General features: G+C 36.4%; 1 protein-coding gene across 1 annotated transcript; it reads right to left on the reverse strand.

The window, feature by feature from the left end:
* Positions 1–912: 912 nt before the first annotated feature.
* Positions 913–21,134, reverse strand: efcab7 (EF-hand calcium binding domain 7). The gene is made up of 13 exons (XM_028444516.1): positions 20,822–21,134; positions 18,641–18,852; positions 18,455–18,541; positions 17,712–17,883; positions 13,695–13,813; positions 7,197–7,338; positions 6,713–6,822; positions 6,325–6,488; positions 5,587–5,720; positions 5,360–5,508; positions 5,061–5,270; positions 3,483–3,590; positions 913–3,031 (listed from the first exon to the last, which is right to left on the reverse strand). Exons 1-13 carry the CDS (start codon positions 20,949–20,951, stop codon positions 2,951–2,953), a joined length of 1,818 nt encoding a protein of 605 aa, XP_028300317.1. The 5' UTR covers positions 20,952–21,134; the 3' UTR covers positions 913–2,950.
* Between the last annotated feature and the right edge of the window lie 1,362 nt (positions 21,135–22,496).

Below are 22,496 nucleotides of genomic sequence, written 5' to 3' on the forward strand. Positions count from 1 at the left end.
TAAATCAACCACCCACCTGTCCTCAGTGGTGGACGTCAAACTCACACATATATTGGTAATATTTGCCCTTTATTGGGTGATAAAGCCACTAATCATTGTATTAGACATATTATTCAGAGATATATTGTTTCCAAACGTTCATCAATCGTCAATTGGAATAATATATATAATGACATAAATTGGAAAAACATATGGATCTTGCCAAGGAAATGTTACAAATAAGATTAAAAAAAATATAAAAAAATAGTGTTAAAATAATTACAGTAAATTAATTTTGTCTTCTTTTTCAATAATATGATAATGTTTCATTTTTGCTTTATTTATATTATATATTTAACATATTTTCAACCGCAGGCAGGACACAGCCATAATAGTCAATGTCCTACTCAAGTGCTGCCAGAAAATGTACATGTTAATATTGTTGGTAAATATGTCCATATCTTAAATCTGGGCTGTATGGTCTGTTCTATAGGTTGATGTTTTTGTTTTTTGAATCTTAATCTTGTTTTGAAAAGTACAAGCACAGAAAGGGTTAGAAAGTCATAACTTTCATGACTTTGTTTCCCATAATTATGACTTTCCTTGGTGATTTTTTTTTTTTTTTTAGTGGCGGAAACGGGCTTCCATATTATGATGATGATGATATCAATAAGGAGAAATGTTGCCTTTCATACTTTGCATCATTTCACCTATGATTACAAACTTTGATTTTACCATCACAAACTCATGTATTTACTACAACTAAAACAGTGAGCCCCTAATACACCCACAAATACTGTATCTACTTTAGTAGCTGCAATAAGCTTATCTGGGGTCTGTATTACAGATGTTTACTTGGTCTCTGAAAACAACTAAAAACATTCAAAGAGAGAGAGAGAGAGAGAGAGAGAGAAACAACAACGACAACAAACATTGTTTTTCAACAAATCCTATATGTTTATTTCTTCGACATTTTGTTCTTGTGGGACTACAAAATAAATCATCGGTAAAGAAATAACAGTTTCAACAACACGGAAGATAATAGTTTTCTCCTTTAAAAAAAAAAAAAAACATTCTGCTGGGATTTCACAATATATTAAAAAAAGAGTAAAATAGTTTTTACTCAAATAAACAAGTATACCAACTGTGAAGAAAAACCAGTGATTTAGTTGAGAAACTGTTGGGAAATAGTCAACCTCAGGCCTCAGTGTTTGCTCGTTGCATCACAGGGAAAACGATGTCTGCAACAGGACAAAGTTTACCACCAGATCTGTAGTACTGTATGTACATGTGCTCATTTCTGTCCAACTGCATTAATGTAGAAAACATCCAAAACTCACAGTTATTCAAAAGTGGATTTGTTCATTGTTTGTTACATTTGTTAAAAAAGTGCAAGGAATTAAAAGGTGAGAAATCGTGACATTGTTTGATGTGATATCCACCATACTTAAGTGTTGCTTGCAATCGATCTGTGATCTTAGCACAATTTTACTTTCTTTGGTTGACTTTGTGCAAATGTACCTCAGAGGAATGTGTCGTTTGTTGGATTATTTTTTACGCTCCCTCTTTTCTAAGTTTGATGTATGAGTAAATGCATCACTCCTCACATTTCTTCCATTTTTCAAACCTTTAAAAATTCTGGAAATAAAGTCATATTTTATACATTATTGCTAAGTAATATAAAAACTATAATTAAATACATGAACTAAGATATGTGAACTTCTAACTTCAAATAAGTTGAGAATACAGATCTTCTACATGTTAAAAAGCAGAGCAGACAGAGGCTGTGGATCTCACATGTCATGTGACATTTACTTAGCCCGCTCTATGGTTTCACTGGAGAAGGTCAAAGGGCAAATAATGGCCAGAGAGATATAAATAGGAGGTTTAGTCTGACCTTTGAACAGAGAAGGCCAAGGGCGAATAAAGTTGGGGGAATGCATTTCCCTGCCAGCCTGGACCGTCGACACACCTCCACTCTAAAATAGGTCGCACACTAAACGCGAGGCAGAGATTTTAAGGCAAGTTGGAGTTAGGCTTAACTTCCGTGTACAAAAACAATTGTGAGAGTAAACGGGAAGGAAGAGTTACTAGTTTATCCAGTTTCCAAAGATTAGTATCAGGGAGAAGACTTCCGTCTGGACAAATGAGGAATCACAGACAATAAGAACCTAAAAACATTCATTTCAAACTTGTGTGGATGCTGTGCAATTGCATAAAGCTGTGATTAAAGCTGAAAAAACATAAATATTCAAACAGGATCCCAATTAAATGTTGTTGCAGTAGATTATTTTCACTTCACAGACTTGGTTCTAAGAGGCTGTCCATAAATAGACCCTTCTGTTACATAATAGTGCTGGAATACTACACTGGACTGGGCCTGTGTTTACGTTAGAACCAACTCTAATTTTGAATTAAACAATAGTGCCCAATTTAATTTTATGCAATCTGAACAATCTTCTGGTAAGTCATTATTTTTGTCACTTTTTGTGTTTAGGACAAATGAAAGTGGCATTTTACATGTTAGCACAGAACCAACAAGAGGGTCCAGAGGCCACAAACCTCCACCAAGAACCAAATCTCCTCATACAGTAGGTCCAAAGATATGGACAGCCATATATTTTCGAAAAAATTCTTGACGAAAAGCTAAATCTGGATCCGATCTGGATGAAACTGTGGAGAATTTGAGGAAGAAATCTGACAAAATTGAGTCAAATTTCATAAGTATTGGTAACTTATGAACCAAGATATGAATCTTCCATGATATAAGGTCCATCTTTCGTCAAAACGTTGTCAAAATCCATCAAGTACTTTTGACGCAATCATGCAAACAGGCAAACAAATCAATGAATAAACGCTGGTAAAAATGAAAAAGGATCATGTGTTATCTAAAGACTACTATTCACCACATTAGAGATGACTTTCTAATGTGAACAGCTATTAACAGCTGTCTGTTGATGGTGCCTCAGTCTCAGGTGCTGGGTAGCGCGCTCTCTACACAGCTGTAGGTCCAGTCGTGTTTGTCACTGATGGGGAGGACGTGCTGGCACACCTGTGAGCAAAAAAAATAACGTCAACATACATTTCATAAATCAATAGAGCCTAGGTTCCCAAAGTTGGGTACGCAAATTGTCATAGGGTGTGCGTGACAAAGAGTAAAAACAGCGTGACAACATTGGAAACTAGAATATAAATAAAGCAGCAGTCAGGAGCCTCCATGCATTGCCACACATTACACATTAGCCTCTGTTAGACTAAATTCAGTCGCTAAATTCACAAAACATACAGTATAAGGATCAGATTAATTGCAGGCATAAAGGATGAAATGACGGAGGGAATATTATCAAACAGTTTGGTCAGCAAAAGAGTGGGATCATATTGTCTGATACATCAAAACATTTACGTGTTACAAGGTACGATTTTTAGTAAACACAATAATCACATAAAAGATGAGGAAGAGGACGAAGAAGCACATGAAGGAGAAGAAAAGTAATCATCCTCACCAGTTTGGTTCTGGCCGGTACTTCTACAGCGAACACAGTCATGCCTCTGCTGCTGCAGCAGTTTCTGCTCTGCTCATTGTTCACATGGACCGTTACCTTCTGGTTAGTCTGCAAAACAAAGAGCCAACATTGACTGTTTGGACCTGCACTCAGTCAGCGTGTAGACATTGCAACAGCTAAACAAACATGGGGATAATAAAAGCTGATTATAGGCATCATAACACAGCTCGCTTTAAAAACATAAAATAACAATAAAATAATCAGAATCAGAAAGGTTTTATTTGCCAGGTACAGTTTTAAAACAGCACAGGAATTTGACTTGGTAGTTGGTGCGTGGAACAAAAAACAAAACCAGCAAGGGTAATAATAATTATTATAAATAAAGGATAAGGGATAATATAGGATAGATAGAGGATAAGAATAAAGAATAAAGAATAAGAAAAACTAAACAGGGTAACTACAGTACATAATGAATAAAGCTAAAGTCTAGTTTTAGGCACAGTTGCTGATTCTCCTGAACATTTGTTCCTTTGTTTAAACTCTCATTCTTTCTGAGCAGCTTCTGTTGGTGTGAGAGACGATGCTGCTGCTGCATATTAACTACAGTCTGCGTCCAGCCTTTAAAAGACTGAAACAACTACAGCCTTTATATTAGGAAACATCACACATACAGTAGATTCAGCATCTGCTGCACACAAACATATTCCATTTTTGTTGATGTACCTCCTCTGAATTATTTTAATGTCCTAGTATCCCCATCATAAGCGAGTAAAAGAGACAGGGATTTGGAAAGTTGGGAAGAATTTGGTAAAGTTTGTTCAAATTGCTGACTGAGCTACTTCACTGAGAACCTTTAAAATACAATGAAAATGATACATTTGGATTTGAATGCATTTCACGCTCATTGTAGTGAATAATGCATTGTTTTATTTAAATATTGTTATTCTATTTTGTTTATAGACTTATATGTTATTGTTGCTACTTGTTGTTTTAGTTTTATTCAGAGTCCGGACCATGTTTTTAAAATCATACTAAAACTTAAAAAAAAAAATATAAACCTAATGTTGCCACTGTATAAAAAGACTGAGTGAATAAAAAAAATGTATGTTAAAGTTTCATTTATTCAGACAATTGTTACTAACTGTCAACTGCCAGTCTTCGTCAGACGCTTTGATGTTTCCTTTGAAGTTTCCTTGACTTCCACGAATTAATTCTAGGACATTATTTTTGTCTTCTTTTTGAATAGTATGTTAAGGTTTCATTCATTAAGACATCTTCAAAGGACACATGAAAGCGATCAGCTGACGCCTCTGAAGAAGACTGGCAGTTGACAGTCGAAACATGTTTTCTAAGTAACAGTTGTCTGGATAAATGAAACCTTAACATACTATTCAAAAAGAAGACAAAACAAATCTTGCTGAAATTAAATAAATAAATACTTTTGTGTATTATTTTAAGAAAAGACTAAACTAAATGCACAGACATTTTTTTGACCAGCATTTAAATGTGATGGAGCCACATTTTCCATAGTGCTTTACAGTTGAATTGAGACGTTCCCTCCACATCGCTGCTCTTTACCTTGTTGGCTATGAGTGAGGAGATCCTCTGCTCTCCTCTGTAGGTGTAGACGAAGACGTTGTCGTGGCCCCTCAGAGCCTTGGCCCCCGTCTTTACTGTAATGGATTTTTGGACAGCCTTGTTCAAAAGTTTGGGCCCCGAGTCCAAACTGAGAGGTTGGATGGACACCTGAGTGTCTTCACAGTACACGTTGATCTGGAATGGACATGCCTGGCAGTAGAAGAGTTGAAAGATGGTTTAATAAATCATTTGGAGGCTTTTATCTTTATCTCTGCTTGAAATCAGACGTTCATTCTCACCTTATCCAGTTCCAGCATACGGTTGTAACCCATAGCTTCCAGAGTGACCCACAGGTCTGCTGGGTCTCCATCTTTCTCTGTGGCCTCCATTAAATGAAGCTCCATGAAGCCTTGCCGCGTCAGCTGGTTTTTTCTCATGTCAAAGTTTTCTGCACTCACAGAAAGTGTTTGGGAAACACACAGTGATCTTCTCTTCTTCACTTTTCACAATCAAACTATCCATGTACCTTTACAGACAGCCCAGGCGTCTCTGTCACACTGCTCCCCACTGGTCCTCAGTTCAAAGAAATTGTATTCCTCCAGGCTGAGTAAACCGTTCTCATCCAGGTCTATCACATCAAAGATGTCAGACAGCACCTCCCTGTGGCAGAAACACAGTAATGCAGAAATAATCAGGAAATGTAGGAATGGAAAACCATTGGAACATAAATGGAATTTCAGTGATGTCGAACATAGCTAAACTTTGCTAGTGCTCAAATCAATTTTAGTAGTGCACAAGTACACTTTACTAATGAAGCAAATGATGTCACCAGTACTACAAGTAAACCATATGCTAATAAGGTAGCATAGGCGTAACTATAAGTACTAGTATACTTAAATTATGTTACAAATAGAAACTCAAATCTTCACTTGAAGCAGTGTTTCTTAAACCTCGGGGTCGCCTAAAATTTAAATGGTGTCACCTGAAGTGTCTAGTAATTGATTAAAACTTATTAAAAATATATTTAAAAAATATTTAATTATTGTTCTTTTTAATTCCAAATTAAAACAACAATCTTAAACAACTATATTCTATACTTTCACATCCTCAAATATAAATCCAGTTTTTAAATAAATTGATTTAAAGATAAATAATTAAAATACAGTGTAGAAATATCTGAGCCGGCGCATCTTGTCACTTTGTTGACAAATCCTAACAACGCTGTATTCGCTGGCTCGTCAGATATTAGTGAAATGAAAATGACCTGAGTTCCTTGGTGAGGTCCAACTCCCCCATATCACTTCTGTTCACCAAATCCACAGGTTTGTTTCCCAGGCCCTCCTCCCTCTGTTTCTTTAATCTGCAGCCACTGGTGAAGGGCAGCAGGTGATACGTTCCACTGTTCAGTTCTCCTTTCCACACATATTTCTGTAAGTTAAAAGAAAACTGAATTATGGTTTCCACCACTATGTAAGCCACAAACCTCCAATAACACAAGCTCGTGTAGATTCTAACCCCAATCCTCTTCAAACTCTTATAATATCTCAAAGTTCACCCTTGGCTGATGGTGAATCTATCCCTCTATAAGTTAATTTGGATCATCAAATTGGAAAACTGTGGTTAAAAAAATCATTTTGTACAAACTGACACACCTCTTTGACTTTTGACTCAGTGAAACCCATTAAAGTGGCATCTTCTTTTTTCTCACCAGCAGACATGACAAACAGAGACGTGTCCACTGCCATCCATGATGAAGGCTTATCTGGGAAAACCAAAATGGGATTAAAGAAGTGGGCTACACTGCTAGACTGTGAAATGTTACAACTAAATATTAGGGGTCAACCAATATATGGACTTTTTTCAAGATCGGCCAAAAAAAAATGTTTTCATCATTAGCCCTCCCTAATGAAGGGTAAGAAACACATTATTATAGGGAGGATATAAAAAGAGAGGGCAGTGTTATACCTAGGTGAGGGGGAAGGGAACAAGGTAGAGAGACTCACTTTAGATATTTTTTTAAATCGGTATCGACGTCGGCCTTTGAAAATCCCATATCGGTCGACCTCTACTAAATATGTTATAATAAAGCAGGGGGGGGGGGGGGGGGGGGGGCATTGTGCAGCTAAAGGTACCAACCATGTCTGTGGCTGAGGTTGAGAGGCTGGATGGTCAGGTAGACACTGGTTGTCTGTGGGAGATGGAGCTGGTACTGCAGGGAGCTAATGCTCCCATCATCCTCAAGGAAGAAGCATCCCCTCATAGAACTGTGATGCCAATCCTGAAACAACAGGAAGGGAAAAAAAATGACATTCAAAAACTGTCTTATTGTTACCAAGAACATTTAACACAATACACAATCCATCACATGAATGCACTTTAGATCACTTGATACTAATTTGTGTCAGACATGTCATTTATATACACTTTTAGTCTCAAACACAGGTAATATGCGTAACGTGGGCATAGCCAGTTTGGAAAATTCCGCCAATCAGCGTTCACATATCATGTTGTCAGGATTACTCTTTGTATTTCCGCCCCATAGAGAGTCTACGGAGAAATAACATTTCAATATGACACTTCAACAAAAACAACATGGATGTAATTTGCTCTTTCTGTGAAGCGCACCCTGAAGACATTTTCCATCTGTTTTGGTCTTATCCATTTTCTACCAAATTATGGGGAGACATCTGCAACCTTGATCTCTTCTTTCATTGAACCACACTTTATGCTTTGAGCATGTATCGTTTGGCTTTATTGACTTTCTATCCGTGGGAAGAAAAACAAAACAATTCGTTTTTAACCTTATTACTGTATACATTTAGCTAAATGGCATATTCACAAATATTAATAAACGACAACAAAATCCACTCCTTTTCATCTTTGAAATACATAAAACCTATTAAACTCTCCATTCATATTAAAGTATTTCTGTGTTCTTTTCAATGTATTTGTACAATTTAATATTCTTTTTTTTGCTAATAAAGATTAAAATGTATTGATGCACTAAAAATAAATTGCAGTTTCTGTCGAAGAGGCACAAAAATGAATTAAGAAGAGAACCCTCACAATCTAAACATTGAAATAAATGATAATTAATATTTATTGATATTAGCAGTTGTTTGGCAAAAGTTTCTCCATTACCCTGAAGCTGCAGTTGAACTAAATTTAATAACAAAACAGAGGTCGTACACAAGTATATCCAGCAGAGGGCAGAAGCATTGCACTGTAGTTTTGTTGCAGATGAACTGATTTTAAAATATATCAAGAAAGGCCTTGTGTCAAAACTCGATATTTGTCTTTATTTTCACAATTTAAAAAACTGTTCAATGTGCAAATGATTTCTTTGTATTTCTATTTGGTTGATTAAACAATTTTTGATAACAATATTGTTTTGTGTAATTGTATTAAATATTAAGAATTTAACCAATTTTTTTGAGCAATCACCAATGTAAAAAAAAAAAAAGTTGGAATTCAGCAAAATAATTTCAGTAATAACATGCAAATAAATTAGTTAAACTTTAATTTATTTCAGTAAAAATGAGTTAGAATTTAAAGTCTGTGTAAAGCAGAAATACATGTGTGTTATGAGTTTGTCACACCACAGAAACATGTGTCATTGACCACTGAGCCAAATTTGAAAGATGAAAAAAAATCAATAAGTATATAAAATTAGGTCTCAAAATCATGGAAAAACAAGCACACGCTGGGGGTGTGTCAGTTAGATACGCTGGAACCACGACCACGCGCGGGAAGGGTGCCGCCTCTTTACTGTGTCAATGGGAGAGAGCAGTGTGAAAGTGGCTCCAGCATTAACTTGCTTGTGCTTCTAAAAGTACTCACATCGGGCCAAACGACATGTCAGCGGAAAGGTCTGCTCTGCCCGAGTCCGAATATGTGCATCCCTCCTGGGAAGAGTCAAAACTGTGCCCGCTAGAGGCGAAAAACAAAATCACGATGTAAAAAAAAAAGTGCTCCTTTCACAAAAAATGTGGCACCAGCGGACACGTTTTATTCCCCTGAGTCCAAATATGTGGTTTGTTTTCGAATAGGGGCCGAATTGCGCCAGCTGGGGGCCTCGGAAGTTTGATGTGCTTCAGCAGCAGGGTCGGGTTTATGCTAATGATGGCTCTGTTACGTAACGCAGCTATGATCTCTGACACAGAAATTTGAAACAGTTTGTGAAACCTAGCACCACAATTACATTCTAAATGGTTGAATGGCTTTTTACATGAATATATTTATTACCTATTTAATGTGTTTACAAGAAAATGGCTGAATTTGCTTTACACGGACTTTAACTAATTCCATTTTAGCTATTGGGTAATATGTAATCAACTGTAAAGGTTAAAAATCTACTCAAATAAAATGAGTGCAAATTGCTACACAAATTTAATTGGTCAGATTTTAACAGTTTGTTTTTCAGACTTTCTGACACCATTGTGACTGAAAGTCTGAAAACTCCAGCTCTCCAGCCTAATCCAATAAACCAAAGTCCATTCACTTTTGATACATAAAGTCATTTTATTTCTGAGGTGCATTATATTTCAATTCTGGTGGCTATTGGGAAATATAGATGGCTCTTATTTTTGTGTGATGTGAATGGAACGAGGTAATAAAATTGGTACAGGGGCACAAAAAGTTTTTATTTCACTCATTTGTGACATTAAATGAAAATAGACACAAACAGCAATGTTTGTTCTTTTAATAGACAAATAAATCACAAAGTAAAACAAAGAAAGCGCCATTAGGAATGAAAGTGTCACTCCTTTGGAGGAAAAAAAAAGCCATTTTCAAAAAGTCTTATTATTTTTGGCTGTGAGAGACATAAAAAGATCAAACCATAACAGGTGGGGAGGTTTGTCTGCACAACACTAAAGGAGGAAAAATGCCACGGGCATCCATCCACTGCCTAAAGACATCAGAATTAATGCGCCCGTAGAGAGGGTGAGCCTGCAGAATAATACACCCCGCTGTCACCTGCTCCGGCCACAGGACTAATTTATGTGGCAGGACACCGTGTCCAACCACACATCAAGAAAAACACATTCCAGCTTTTATCCACTGGCTCCCAATTATGGGCCTGTGGCCACACTGGGGGCCACTAAAACCATGACTGCCCTCAATGGTAATATCCACACATTGTGCTGGTCTCCATGATTTCAGGCCTTTTCCAATCCTAGTCCTGAAAGACTTCACCATGGGCTCTAAATATCTATCAACCTTTTTCCTTTGTTGCAAAGAAAACCAGTAAAGATTAGACGAAAAGAGTGAAAACAAAGGACATGTGATCGATACAAAGTACGCCTGCACTTTTTAAGGTTTTCGGGGACAAATGTATTAATTATTATTATTATTATTATTATTCTGTTAATTACAGTTTCAGTTTTCACAGAAACGAATACACAAACATTAATACTGCAACAACAACAATAATAAAGCCACAATAATAAAGTTAGTGGCATCAATAGCACAGTGAAATAATGCCATATTATGTATTTGCCCATACTACAGTATATGGTACATCTACCAATATGTTCATTTTCAAACCTGAATCAAACCTGTGTCCTCTGTTCAGTGATAAAAAATGTAATAAAATAAAGTTACCAATTTAAATCCAGATTATAATTCAGTCCCAAAAGCTCCAGTGGCTTCTTCCATTCCTGCAGAAAAAGATGAGTCCTTCCATTGATGCAATGTCCAAGTTTTTTCAGAGTCACAACCTCTGAGATCAGAGATTTCCACCCAGAGATAGGAGGAGGGTCCTCTCTAACCCACTTTACCATTATAGCTTTTCTTGCTAGCGTTAAAAGCGACTGGATAACGTTTTCATTGTTTTTAAGAGAGGCAGCGATCAGTGGGTTTACTGACACCTGCTGACCTGTTACTTTGCTAACTCTTAAACATACTGCCTTCCAGAATGTTTGGATTTTTTTTGCATTCCCACAAACAGTGCAACCTGGTGCGTATGCAAGATTTACATTTGGGGCAAATTGGTGAGATTTCTGTTCTGTACTTACTATAGATATGCGGAGAGATGTAGGTATGGTTAAAGATATTATACTGGGTTCAAAAAGTCCCAGACATCTATCATATGGAGGAAATTACATACTTACATACTTATTCCAAAAAGACGATTTCATTGCGAGATGGAGACCCGCTTTGCTCGTTTTTCAGCTGCAGTTGGTAATGTCTCCTCTGATACCTTGAGTGTTTGTACCATGTACTGTACCTGGACTCCTGGAAACTGACTATGCACCATGTGTCTGAGTTTTGGATGGAGAGGATTTGTGGCATACTTCCTTTTGTTTCTACTGTTGTTGTTGTTTGTCACTGGTACTTAAGATTTTTGTTTACCCTTGTATCTTTATATACGACTACTGGAAATTTATACATGTTATCAATATGCAGTGGACATGTATACATGTAATTGTATGAATCTAAAAGACTAACTACAATATTGTCCATTGCGAACATTTTATTATTTTGTTATGTTTTCTGGTTTAACCCCTTGAGTACCTGCCGTGTTGTTATTGTTGTGTTATGTATTGCTACACTAGGTTGCTTCTCTGTTTTTGTCTGCCCTTTTTTATTTTCATTTTACCTGAAGAAGTTTACAGATTCAAAGATGGCTATGTAGTAGAGAAACTCTACATTTTCTTACTGTACTGTGTTGGCTGAAATAAATAAAAATTAAGTTTAAAAAAAAAAAAAAAAAAAAAAGACATGATACTGCAATTCTTTGTATCTGTTGCAAATTGAAATTCTGGAAGGCAGTCCTAAGATCTCATGATCCCACACATCATCATCTATTACACATTTAAGCAAAGGACATCAGGATGTCCTTAAGCGTGACAATTTACTCAGGTTCAAGCTCAAAATCTCAGAATAGAATTTGGAAATTGAGTGTTTTTGTTGCGTACACCTAACAACAAATCTATCCAGAAAGTGTGAGTCGTTTGGGATTTCCAATGAGTTGTTCTTCATATACACAAAGTGCCTGACCTGTAAATGTTTGTAAAAGTATTTATTTGATATATGATACTGATCTTTCAATGACTCAAACATTTTAAATGTACCATTCTCCAAGAGGTCAAGGATTCTAACAATACCCACTTTTTGTCAAAGTGTAAAGTTTGGTCCTGTTCCCCATAGTGAGAGCGTCAATGTTGTTCAGAGGGAGAAGGGATGAGTATTATTAAAAATCTTCACACATTTCTTCCATGCACACAATACATTAGTTATCAAAGGGTTATTCTTAGCTGTGAGTGGAATTTCCTTCAGGTTTTTACCCAGTAGATTCACAGAAGAGAGGGGTTTACATATAAATGATTCTATGTCTAACCAAGGGGAGTCTGCGCTTCAATTCACCCACGCTGAGATAATCCTGGCTTGTAAAGATAGCACATGGTATTCTATGTTAGGAAGGCCCCGTCCGCCTTGCTGCCTTGGAAGTTGCAATCCTGCTAGTTTAATCTTTGGTTTCCTGCCATTCCAACTAAAGTCTGATAGTGCTTTGTTTATATTTGTAATGTCATTTGTATTTAAATTTACAAACAACATGACATATGTCTTTTTAATGATCCAACATGTTGCATAGGAAATTCAATGAGCTTGCAGTTTGTTTTGACATTTGTGTCCATATTCCTTACAAACCAAAACGTTGGCTCCATTTAAACACCCATAATAATAACATTACTAATATAGGCATATTAACAAAAATAAAAAAATAAATACAAAAAGCAGATTATTCATTATGTAAATGACCAACTAATTCAGTTCACAGTTTTCCCATGGTTATATCATATGATGGCAGTTATCGTTAATCTTACATTGTTGCTAAACTCTCAGTTTTTCTTCAAAATCCTGCATTTTCCTCTCAAATTATTGCACAAAATTTCCCCAAATGAAATAATAATAATAATAATAATAATAATAATAATAATAATAATAATAATAATAATATTTTGGAATTTTTTTTTGCGCAATTCTCATTTTCGAACGCCATTAAGATATTGATGCCCTTAAGCCACACACCGAATTAGGTTTTTGTATCTTAAACGGTTTCTGATAAAAGCTATCTCCTTTGAAGACACCTCGAACAGAGAAAAGAAAACGGAACAAGGGCAACAACTCCGGGGAAAAAAAAATTGCGCACTTCTCAATTTCGAACTTCATCAAGGTATTGATACCATGAAGCCACACACCAAATTAGGTTATCGTATCTTAAACGGTTTCTGAGAAAAGCTGTCCACTTTAACTTGGACGGACGGACGGATGGAGCTCAAACCCATATCCCCCTTCCACACTTTGTGGCGGGGGATAAAAATATTTCCTGGGATACGGTTAGAATTAGGGATAAAATAAAAGGGTTAGCGGGGTAGCTAAAAATAAATATGAGCTAAAATAAAACTGACGGAACTTTAAGTCACGTGGTGCACCTATTACGTCACCTAAACTGGAGGCATAGAGTGGCAGTCGATTGATACATTTAACGTATTCATAGGCCTATCATTAATACGTGAAAATAAGGGGGCACATTAATGTTGAAATTACTCATTTACCTAAAAATCTGTGGCCTTTTTGACCTCAAAGGGAGGATAGAAGTGAATTTGGATGGATGGATGAATGTGTTACCTGTAAACCTGGTGGCTCTGTGACTTTGTCGATCTTTAGGCTGCTGGACGTCACTGTGACTGAGTTCAGGGACGATCGTCGACTGCGTGCAGATGAAGGACGTGAGGAAGAGCGGCTGTCTATAATATAGAGACACAAAGAACACACAGACATGTCACTGTTATTCTAAACAAATCATATGAACAGGTGCATCTCGCATAAGCTCCATTTACTGACACCTGCAGGTCTAGCCCCTCCCCCTGTGCACGTGGGCCACACTATGGAAGAGAGATGAGCCGTGCCGAATAACTGACACACTCATCCGTCTCCTCACTGTTAGACAGAGGATGCTGTTTTTGTGTCTGATCTCAAGCTCCAACGTGCTGTAATTAATTATTGAAGCCATTTAAATCACAAATAGCATAACAACAACCTCACAAATCCATTATTGTTGCACCACTTTTTTTTCTTCTTCTTCCTTTCAACCCGGAACGCTAATTGAAGCCAGAAAATATCAATTCCCTAATGAGTGCTGTGATTGGTTTTAAGTCTGCAAAAATCAAGATGCAAAGAAATGTGACAGAGCAATATGCAAATTACACCAGCAGAGGAAATAAATAGTCTGCCTTTTGTTATATTTGACGTTAATCTGTTTGGTATTGATGGCAATCTTTGTCCGCAATTACCAACAAAGATTTACAAATTAATGTGCCGGCAAAAGCTTTGGCGCTTGTTTGGATTAAACACTGGTTTTCAGTGTTGAAGACAGGGCTGGGGTTGAATTCTAATTGTAATCACGTAATTGATAATTAATCACAATTATGGTGTAATTATGATTGTAACTGTAATTTAAAAAATATGTTGTAATTATAATTGAATTGTAACTGAGTTCAGATAATCAACTTTAATTGTAATTGGCATGGGCATTTTGTTAAAAAAACTACAAATTAAACGCGAAACTGGGCAAACATTTTAGAGTTCTATGGCTTACACATATGTAGTTAACAATTATCAAAATATGTTTCATATAAATTTTTTCCTCTACTTGTCGCTTCTCTTGAGAATCATTTTGTCATTTAAAAAAAAAATAAAATGAATAAAATCGAGGGGTATATTGATAGAAAAAAGGCTCAGACGCCCACACCAAAAACATTATTACCAATATTTTCATTGATTAGGAAGCCTAACAAAGTAACCAAGAGATGAGAAACAAATTGGATGAAAGATAATATTTTTAGTGGATTTTACAGCTGATTTAGACATGGGTCAAAACTGACTCCTTGTCATAAGAGATGCAAACAGAAGAGGAAAGTTACGTTTCATGGGATTATTTTTTTCAGGCTCTGTAATTGTGATATATTGAATTTTAACTTTAGTATTTGAGAACGTAATTAATGAGGATGAAGGAGGCATCTGCATTAACTCCTCCTACACCGTTTGTCCGATTCTGACAAATAATCAAAACGTTCAGAAAGTTCCCGAGTTTTATGCTTGTACTTTTCAATTTTCTGAGTTATTAACGTTTTAGTGAAACTGTATTGACTTTTCTGCTCCGATCCCATTTTTAGAGTGGACAGCTCATTAAGATAGAGTGGAGCTGCTCCAGATGCTGGGTTAGTGCTAATGCTAGGTTAGCGCTAATGCTAGGTTAACGCCTGGCAGTGCCCAATACTTTCACGAGCCAGATCCTTTCAGATCCTTTCAATGCATGTGCATAGAAAGGATCCGGTCCGTGAAAGGATTGGGTACTGACAGCTAGGTTAGTGCCAATGCTAGGCTAATGCTAACCCTAGGCAAACACTAATCCTAGGCTAATGCTAAAGCTAGGTTAATGCTAATGCTCGGCTAATGCTAAAGCTAGGCTAATGCTAAAGCTAGGGTAATGCTAAGATAATGCTAGGTTAATGCTAATGATAGGCTAATGCTAACCCTAGGTTAATGCTAAAGCTAGGGAAATGCTATAATGCCAATGCTCGCTAATGCTAACCCTAGGCTAGTGCTAAAGCTAGGGCAATGCTATAATGCTAATGCTCGCTAATGCAGTGCGACGCGGGCCTGCACCTGCATCCTCACTTGTATTTTCTTCAGAAAATGCACATATTCTAGTTGTAATTGAGTTTCAGGGGGAAAATAATAATTGTAATTTTAACTTCAATTTGAGTGCCAGCCACCGTAATCATAAACAAATTGAAGTTGAACATGGATAACTGAAGACGTAATTGCAATTGGAAAATGTAATTGACCCCAACCCTGGTTTAAGAATATTAAAACAATATAAAGTAGCCCATCACACATACTCAAAAACAGTTTTTGAACTTCAAGAATAAACCATTCAAGTTCTGTGCACATGTCGCACCATCATGTCAGAGTATTGTTGAAATTCAACAGGTATAAATCGATGCGTGGAGGAAGAGGCACAATGATGTGATAATCCTGAGCGCTACGCGGGAGCTCATTTGTTTGTGCAGTGTTGGTCGGGTGGCCCTCCTCTCTAATCCCTCATCATCTCCCTAGTGAGAGCTCGTGTAAAACCTCCAGATCAATAGTGTGAACATGGACTGACCACCTAAATCAACCCCATTTATCTTCTACCCAGGACTAGTCTCGCTTCACTTCTTCTTTATCTCAGTTCTTTGTTGCTAATATCCAAGTTTTAAAACAATGTGCGTTTAAGTACATAAAAAGGCACATATGATGATGAATTACAAAAAAAACCCCTAATACTGTGACTTTAAAGCAGTTTCATTTTAGACTAAAGGGAGCTCTGGTCAATATTTTCATGGCAGAAATTATCAACAAAATCAAAAGACTTCCCAGTCCCCGCCCCTAAACACGCTGCCCTGCTTGGTTGATGTATGGAGTGTCTTAATGAGGTGATTTGTCACTAAGGCAATGGAAACGTTGATCAATAACACAGCTATTATTTATTCATCAAAACTAACCGTTGAGGCGTTTTTGGGGGCGAGGCATGAGTATGGATGTTCATCCCAACATGGAAATATGAAACATGCATCCAGCATTGGTGCTGCCTGACTTGCCTAAAACCTTTGATATGTACTTATTAGAAGATCTATGCCTAACAAAACGCATTATTTTTCCCCATATTCATTTTTATTAACTTTTAAAAATGGTACTACTTTACAATTTTAGAACCTGTGTTCCGTCATCTTGAAATCACATGATTGAAGATGTCATACCTCCATTTACCTGTAAACATCCCATTGTTTTATATTGGAGTGAAGCATTCAGCCTGCTTTTTAGATCATTTAGCAACATTTTCAGTCAAAATGCCAATTTCTGCTGTTTTTAATTGCTCTAAATAATCAGGAAAAGTTAAAGAAGTCAATGGAATCTTTTTTGCTTACAGAAAGAAGATAAAAACAGTAAAAATATATGACTGTGGTTTCGTAGAAGACAATGAAGCAGAGAAGAAGAGCTCTCCTAAAGTCCTTCTTCTATCCTCAGGGTTTGTGCATCTTCAACAGTCCGTGATTTACTCGCTAATTCAGCCACCAGAGCGTGTCAGCGCACTGTTTAAGGGAGAGTAAAGGCCCCTTAGGAGAGCTCTTCTTTTATTCTTTATTGTTTACTACAAAACCGCAGAGTGGGAACTGTCACCCCCTGCAGTCACATATTTTTTTTGGGTTTTTATCCTCTTTCGGTAATCAAAAGAGGATTACGTCAAATTTTCCTGATTATTTAGAGCAGTTAAAAACAGCACAAGTTCTCATTTTGACCGAAAAAGCTGCTAAATGATCTAAAAAACAGGCTGAATGTTTCACTCCAATAGAAAACAATGGCATGTTTACTGGCAAATAGGGTTGTGTGACATCATCAATGACGTGATTTCAAGATGGCGGAATAGAGGTTCTAAAACAGAAAAGTAGTTTTTAAAAGTTAATAAAACGAATATGGTGTAAATAAATGTGTTTCTTCTAATCTTCTAATAAGAACATTTCAAAGGTTTTAGGCCACATGTGTAAAAATGGTAGAGGATCTCTTTAAACACACTATCATCTGTAAAGTCCAATGCTGCACCTTTCTTGGGCTCTGCTGGGTGAGTCACTGCTCCTGCTGACGACTCGGCGCTCTTTGGAGGGCTGTACGATTGACTGCCAAAGTTTTGCCTCTTCAGTTTGGCGTCAGCCTCCAGCCTCTCTGAAGCTGCCTTTTGACACCTCTCAGTAGTGAGTACGAACAATCTGCAGAACTGACACAGACGGAGAAGGTCCTTTTATTTATCTTTTTTTTTTTTTTTACCAACTATTTCTGTTGCGACCCTCTTGAAGGATTGAAACATTTTAGTCCTCCCATCCCTACAAACTTGCAGCAAAATTGTTAAAAAAAAAATTCACCTTTATTGAAAAATGTAAAACAAAAAAATTGTGACTATTCTTCTTCAAAAGGCATTAAAATAACACTAATAAAAAGAAAATTAATAATAATAAATATTAAAGCCAAAAAAAAATTCCCTGTCACAGTTTGAGAACCACTATTTGAATCCATCATTTACCTATATATGTATTTTTTGACTGCTATATGATAATAAAACTAATATACAGTACTTTTTATGTGTCAAAGAAGGAAAATTATTTGACATCTTGTAAAGTTTTAAAACATTAAGAAAGTGAATGGGGATTTTGCACTATATTATTGCATTAACAAGCTAATACACAAAAAGCAAGTAAACAATCATTAAACTGAAGATTACAAGATCCATAAGTTTCTGTGATGTTGTAACTACTGCTATACAATTAAAATGGCCATTTAGCCATACTTACTTCTGCATAATCCAGTTTTCCATCCTTGTTGATGTCCGGTAATGAGAAAACAGCATTTAACTCCTCCACTGTCATTTTTTCTCCTCCCTGAAATGTAATAAGTACGTTTACATATAGTATGTATGCTATAAAACGTACAAGCTCCACAACAAGTCTCTCCATCTCCTACAAATTATGGACACTAACGTTGCTTAGGACCCTCTGCAGCTCTGTGTGTGTGATGTAGCCAGCGCCGTGCACATCCATCTTTTTGAAAGCTCTCATCAGCTCAACTTCCTCAATTTTCTTCTCCCTCTTAAAAACCTCACAGAAGTCGTCAAAGTTGAGTTTAGACGTTCCAGGAGTCCAGTATTTATTCAGAGAAGCTCTGGATGGATTTCTTCCAGCCTCCTGGAGAACTGGAGGAGATAAATTAAAAAACATTAAAAATATATTAAATCTTGAGGAAGCAGTTGTGGGGCTCTTAAAGAATTTGACTTATTTTTTCGACTGCATCAGGAATAGCATTTCTATAAGAGATTAATGGTGTCACACAAGGGTATGTGTCAAAGTAACATCTAAATAGATGAAGGGACCAAGAGAGTATAAATATTCATCAAAAATCCTCTTATTGTGTCTTTTTTCATACTGGTGCCATTTATTTCCAGGTTAATTGCCAGAAACAATTCCCACACTAAAATATTTCTATGGAAAACCAGCTTTGGATTTTCAGGCTATTTGACCTTCAAAGGTAAAACATAGGACAATGCTTTGATAATTATCAATTCAAGTATGTGCTTTGAAGAAATCCTTCAAACTCAAAATAAGAAAATAATAACATATGCAATGTTGGAACGCTATAAACTGAAATTATCACGGAAAACAGGACTACAACAGTGTCAGTGTGTGTAACATGTTATACACTAAGAATGGGTAACTTTCATCACAGCGAGCAGGGGCCACAAAAATGTGACCGCCTAATCCGAGGGCCACATTATTATCATTCATATCAGCAATTAGAATAATGACCAATCTGAGCCTTAATACAGGTTATTGTCTGTTTTTGTTGTCGTTTCATCTCATTTTGTGCATTTTTGTGTTTGCTATGTGTGTAATTTGGGTCATTTGTTGTCGTTTTATTTAATTTTCTGGTTTCATGCATATATGAAGTGGTCATTTTGTGAGACACTTTGTGTATTTTTTTCTGTTTTGTGTGTTTTTGGAGTCATTTTGTGTATTTATATTTGGGGCCGCTCAAAATAAACCACAGCACGATCTGAGATTTTTTCTTCTGGATGTTTTGTGTGTTTTTTGGGTAATTTTTCTGTTGTTTTCTACTTTGGAGTCATTTTTTTGTCGTTTTTTTTTCCTGCTATTTTTGTGTTTTTTTTTAGTAATTTTTTTATTTTGCCTGTTTTTATAGTGATTTTGTGCATTCAGTTTGGGGGCTGTACAATATTAAACCAAGGGCTGCCAGTTGCCCATGTCTGCTATACACAAAGTGCATTTTAGGTCGTACATTGTGTATTTGTTACAGTGTCAGTAGATTATGGTCTGTGATACTTGTAAATTACTGCAATGTACTCATAATTATAATTTTAAAAAATCTAAATACATCATAAGCATAACAACTAAATAAAATATAGGACGTGTCTATTGATACAGAAACGTATCAATAGACACTGGGACTATGGGTATGTTTTCCGGCCCTTTTCTACATAAGCGTAATGTGCCTGTGTTTTTAACGTGTCAGGATGGCTGAGTGGTGCACTCAAGGATTCTTCCTTCTGCCAACGTGGTTTCGAATCCCACTTTTATCGTATATATATTTTTTTATTTTAACGTATTTAACACAGCAAATTCCACCTTTAAAAATACATATACGGGAAAAAAAAAAAAAACATTTTAGGGTTAGGGCTAAAATAAAAGGGTTAACGGCGTAGCTAAAAATAAAGGCAGTGGCTATCCATACGGTTGATGTATCCATATACCGACATTCTATTTGGCCAGTTTAGGTCACGTGACTAAGACTAAAACTTACCCTAAACCTAACCCTAAAAACTGTAGCGATATTGGGTTATAACCTAACCCTAACCCTAAAATGCTACGTACGTGTAATTCGGCAACCGTACAAATGAACACTTTCAAAGAGAAATATGAGTTAAACTAAAACTGACGGAACTTGGTGCACCTTTCACGTCACCTAAACTGGCCAATGAGGGTCGCTGCGTATGAATAGACTGGCAGACTATTGATACGCCGTATCAATAGCCACGGCCTAAAATACAATACACATTTCGTTTTTCGAGATTTGTAGAGACCATGAGAAAATGTATCAATTTCCAGCCAAAGTGACTGTAATACAGAACCATGACAGTGGCAGCTCACCCCGGCACAGCTGCTGTTTGGAGGTGATGCTGGTCAGACTGGATCTGAACACAGCCAGGTAGGCCGCCCTGCACTGGGCGTACACAGCTCCGTCCTCCGCGGTCACACTCGCGGACATCCCTGTTAGCATAAGCTAAGCTAACCCTCCTCACAGTTACCAAAGGGCGTCTCTAAGCCAACTAAATAGCTATTTTCACCTGATAAAAGCCCGTTAATCACACTAAAACCATTTTAAGTTACGATAATGTAACAGTGATACGTTATGTGATTCGGTTGCTATCGTCCGCCTGTTGCTAGGTAAACAATAGTCTCCGCGGTGCGTCAAGAAAAGAAGTACGGTAGAAACATGGCTTCCAAACGTTCCTCCTGGAAAATATTCAATAACTTTTTCTTGTGTTTTAATGTCAGTGGAATTTAAAAATGTAAATCACAGGATTATTCGCTGTTAAATAAAATACATATTTTAGACTAACCAACTAAATCCGTTTAGAAAGTTTAAAATTAGTATGTGGGAATTGACTAAGCAGACATGGGCAAAAACACACACAAAACAGAAAAAAATACACTTAATAAGCGAGTAGAAACGACAACAAATGACTCAAAATGTACCCTATAATACACAGAGCAAATGCAAAAACACACATAATGAGATATAAATGTATAAAACGACAACATTAATACTCAGATTGGTCATTATTCTAAATGCTGTGATGATATTGTGGCCCTAAGATAATCACATTTTTGTGGCCCCTGCTGTGCACATCCCTGCTTAGTAGGAGTGTGACGATTCACACGATTCACACGATCGATTATCGATATGCTCGCGCTATCGATTTTTTAAAATTTTTTTTTGTTTTTTATTTTAAGATTTATTTTATTATTTTCAAAACCTTTTCAGCTTTGTCACTAAAATGTGCAGGTAGGTCTTCACAGAAATTGTGTCACTGTTTGTTGAAGAGACCAATATATTGTTTACTAGAATATTGCACTATAATGGTGTCACTGGTAAGAAAGACCCTATTTTATGTTTACAGAAAGCACTATTGGAGATACTTATTCGTTTACATTGGTATGTTGACACTTATGTACAGAAATGTTGCGCTAAAATAGTGTCACTGTTCATAGGACACTTTTTCAATTTATTGTCTTTCAGAGATATAAAATAAAAATTGTATTTTTTCACTTAATCTTTTTTTTTTCTTGTTATGTCATAGATTATTGTAGATTGATTTCTGACCAATATATCGATAATTGCAGTATTGTCATATCGTGAGATAATCGTTATCGTGAGCTTTGTATCGGGTATCGTATCGTGAGGTACACAGAGGTTCCCATCTCTGCTTTATAGTGTGCCAGAAGAAACATAAATATGTGAAATATATTAATGTATGTCTAATAAGCAACACTTATAATTTAAGAAACTAACCTAGCTGACAGGAAACCAGAAAGTTGGAGAATGAAAAAGGAAAAACTTTGTTTCAGTGTTTGTGTTCATTTCTCCTCAGATCTTCTTTGTTTGAAAAAGCGACACTTCTATAGACATCTAAATGTGTTTTAACTATGGCTAACCACATACGTTATAGCAAGGTCACTGCATTTTTAGGATGTTTTACAGCCTAAAATAAGAAATTAAAAATAGGAAAATGAATGACAGCTTTTTATTAATCTCATATTT

Source organism: Gouania willdenowi, chromosome 4, assembly GCF_900634775.1.
Source record: "Gouania willdenowi chromosome 4, fGouWil2.1, whole genome shotgun sequence".
NCBI classification, from domain to species: domain Eukaryota; kingdom Metazoa; phylum Chordata; class Actinopteri; order Blenniiformes; family Gobiesocidae; genus Gouania; species Gouania willdenowi.

Bases quoted from the DNA above. Each gene is read 5' to 3' on its own strand.
- efcab7 (XM_028444516.1), bottom strand. From the start codon at position 20,951: ATGCTAACAGGGATGTCCGCGAGTGTGACCGCGGAGGACGGAGCTGTG. The intron at 18,542-18,640 runs GTTAGTGTCCAT...ATTACATTTCAG, and splicing joins TGCAGAGGGTCCTAAGCAAC to GGAGGAGAAAAAATGACAGT. The intron at 13,814-17,711 runs GTGCAGCATTGG...TCTATATTATAG, and splicing joins CCCAGCAGAGCCCAAGAAAG to ACAGCCGCTCTTCCTCACGT.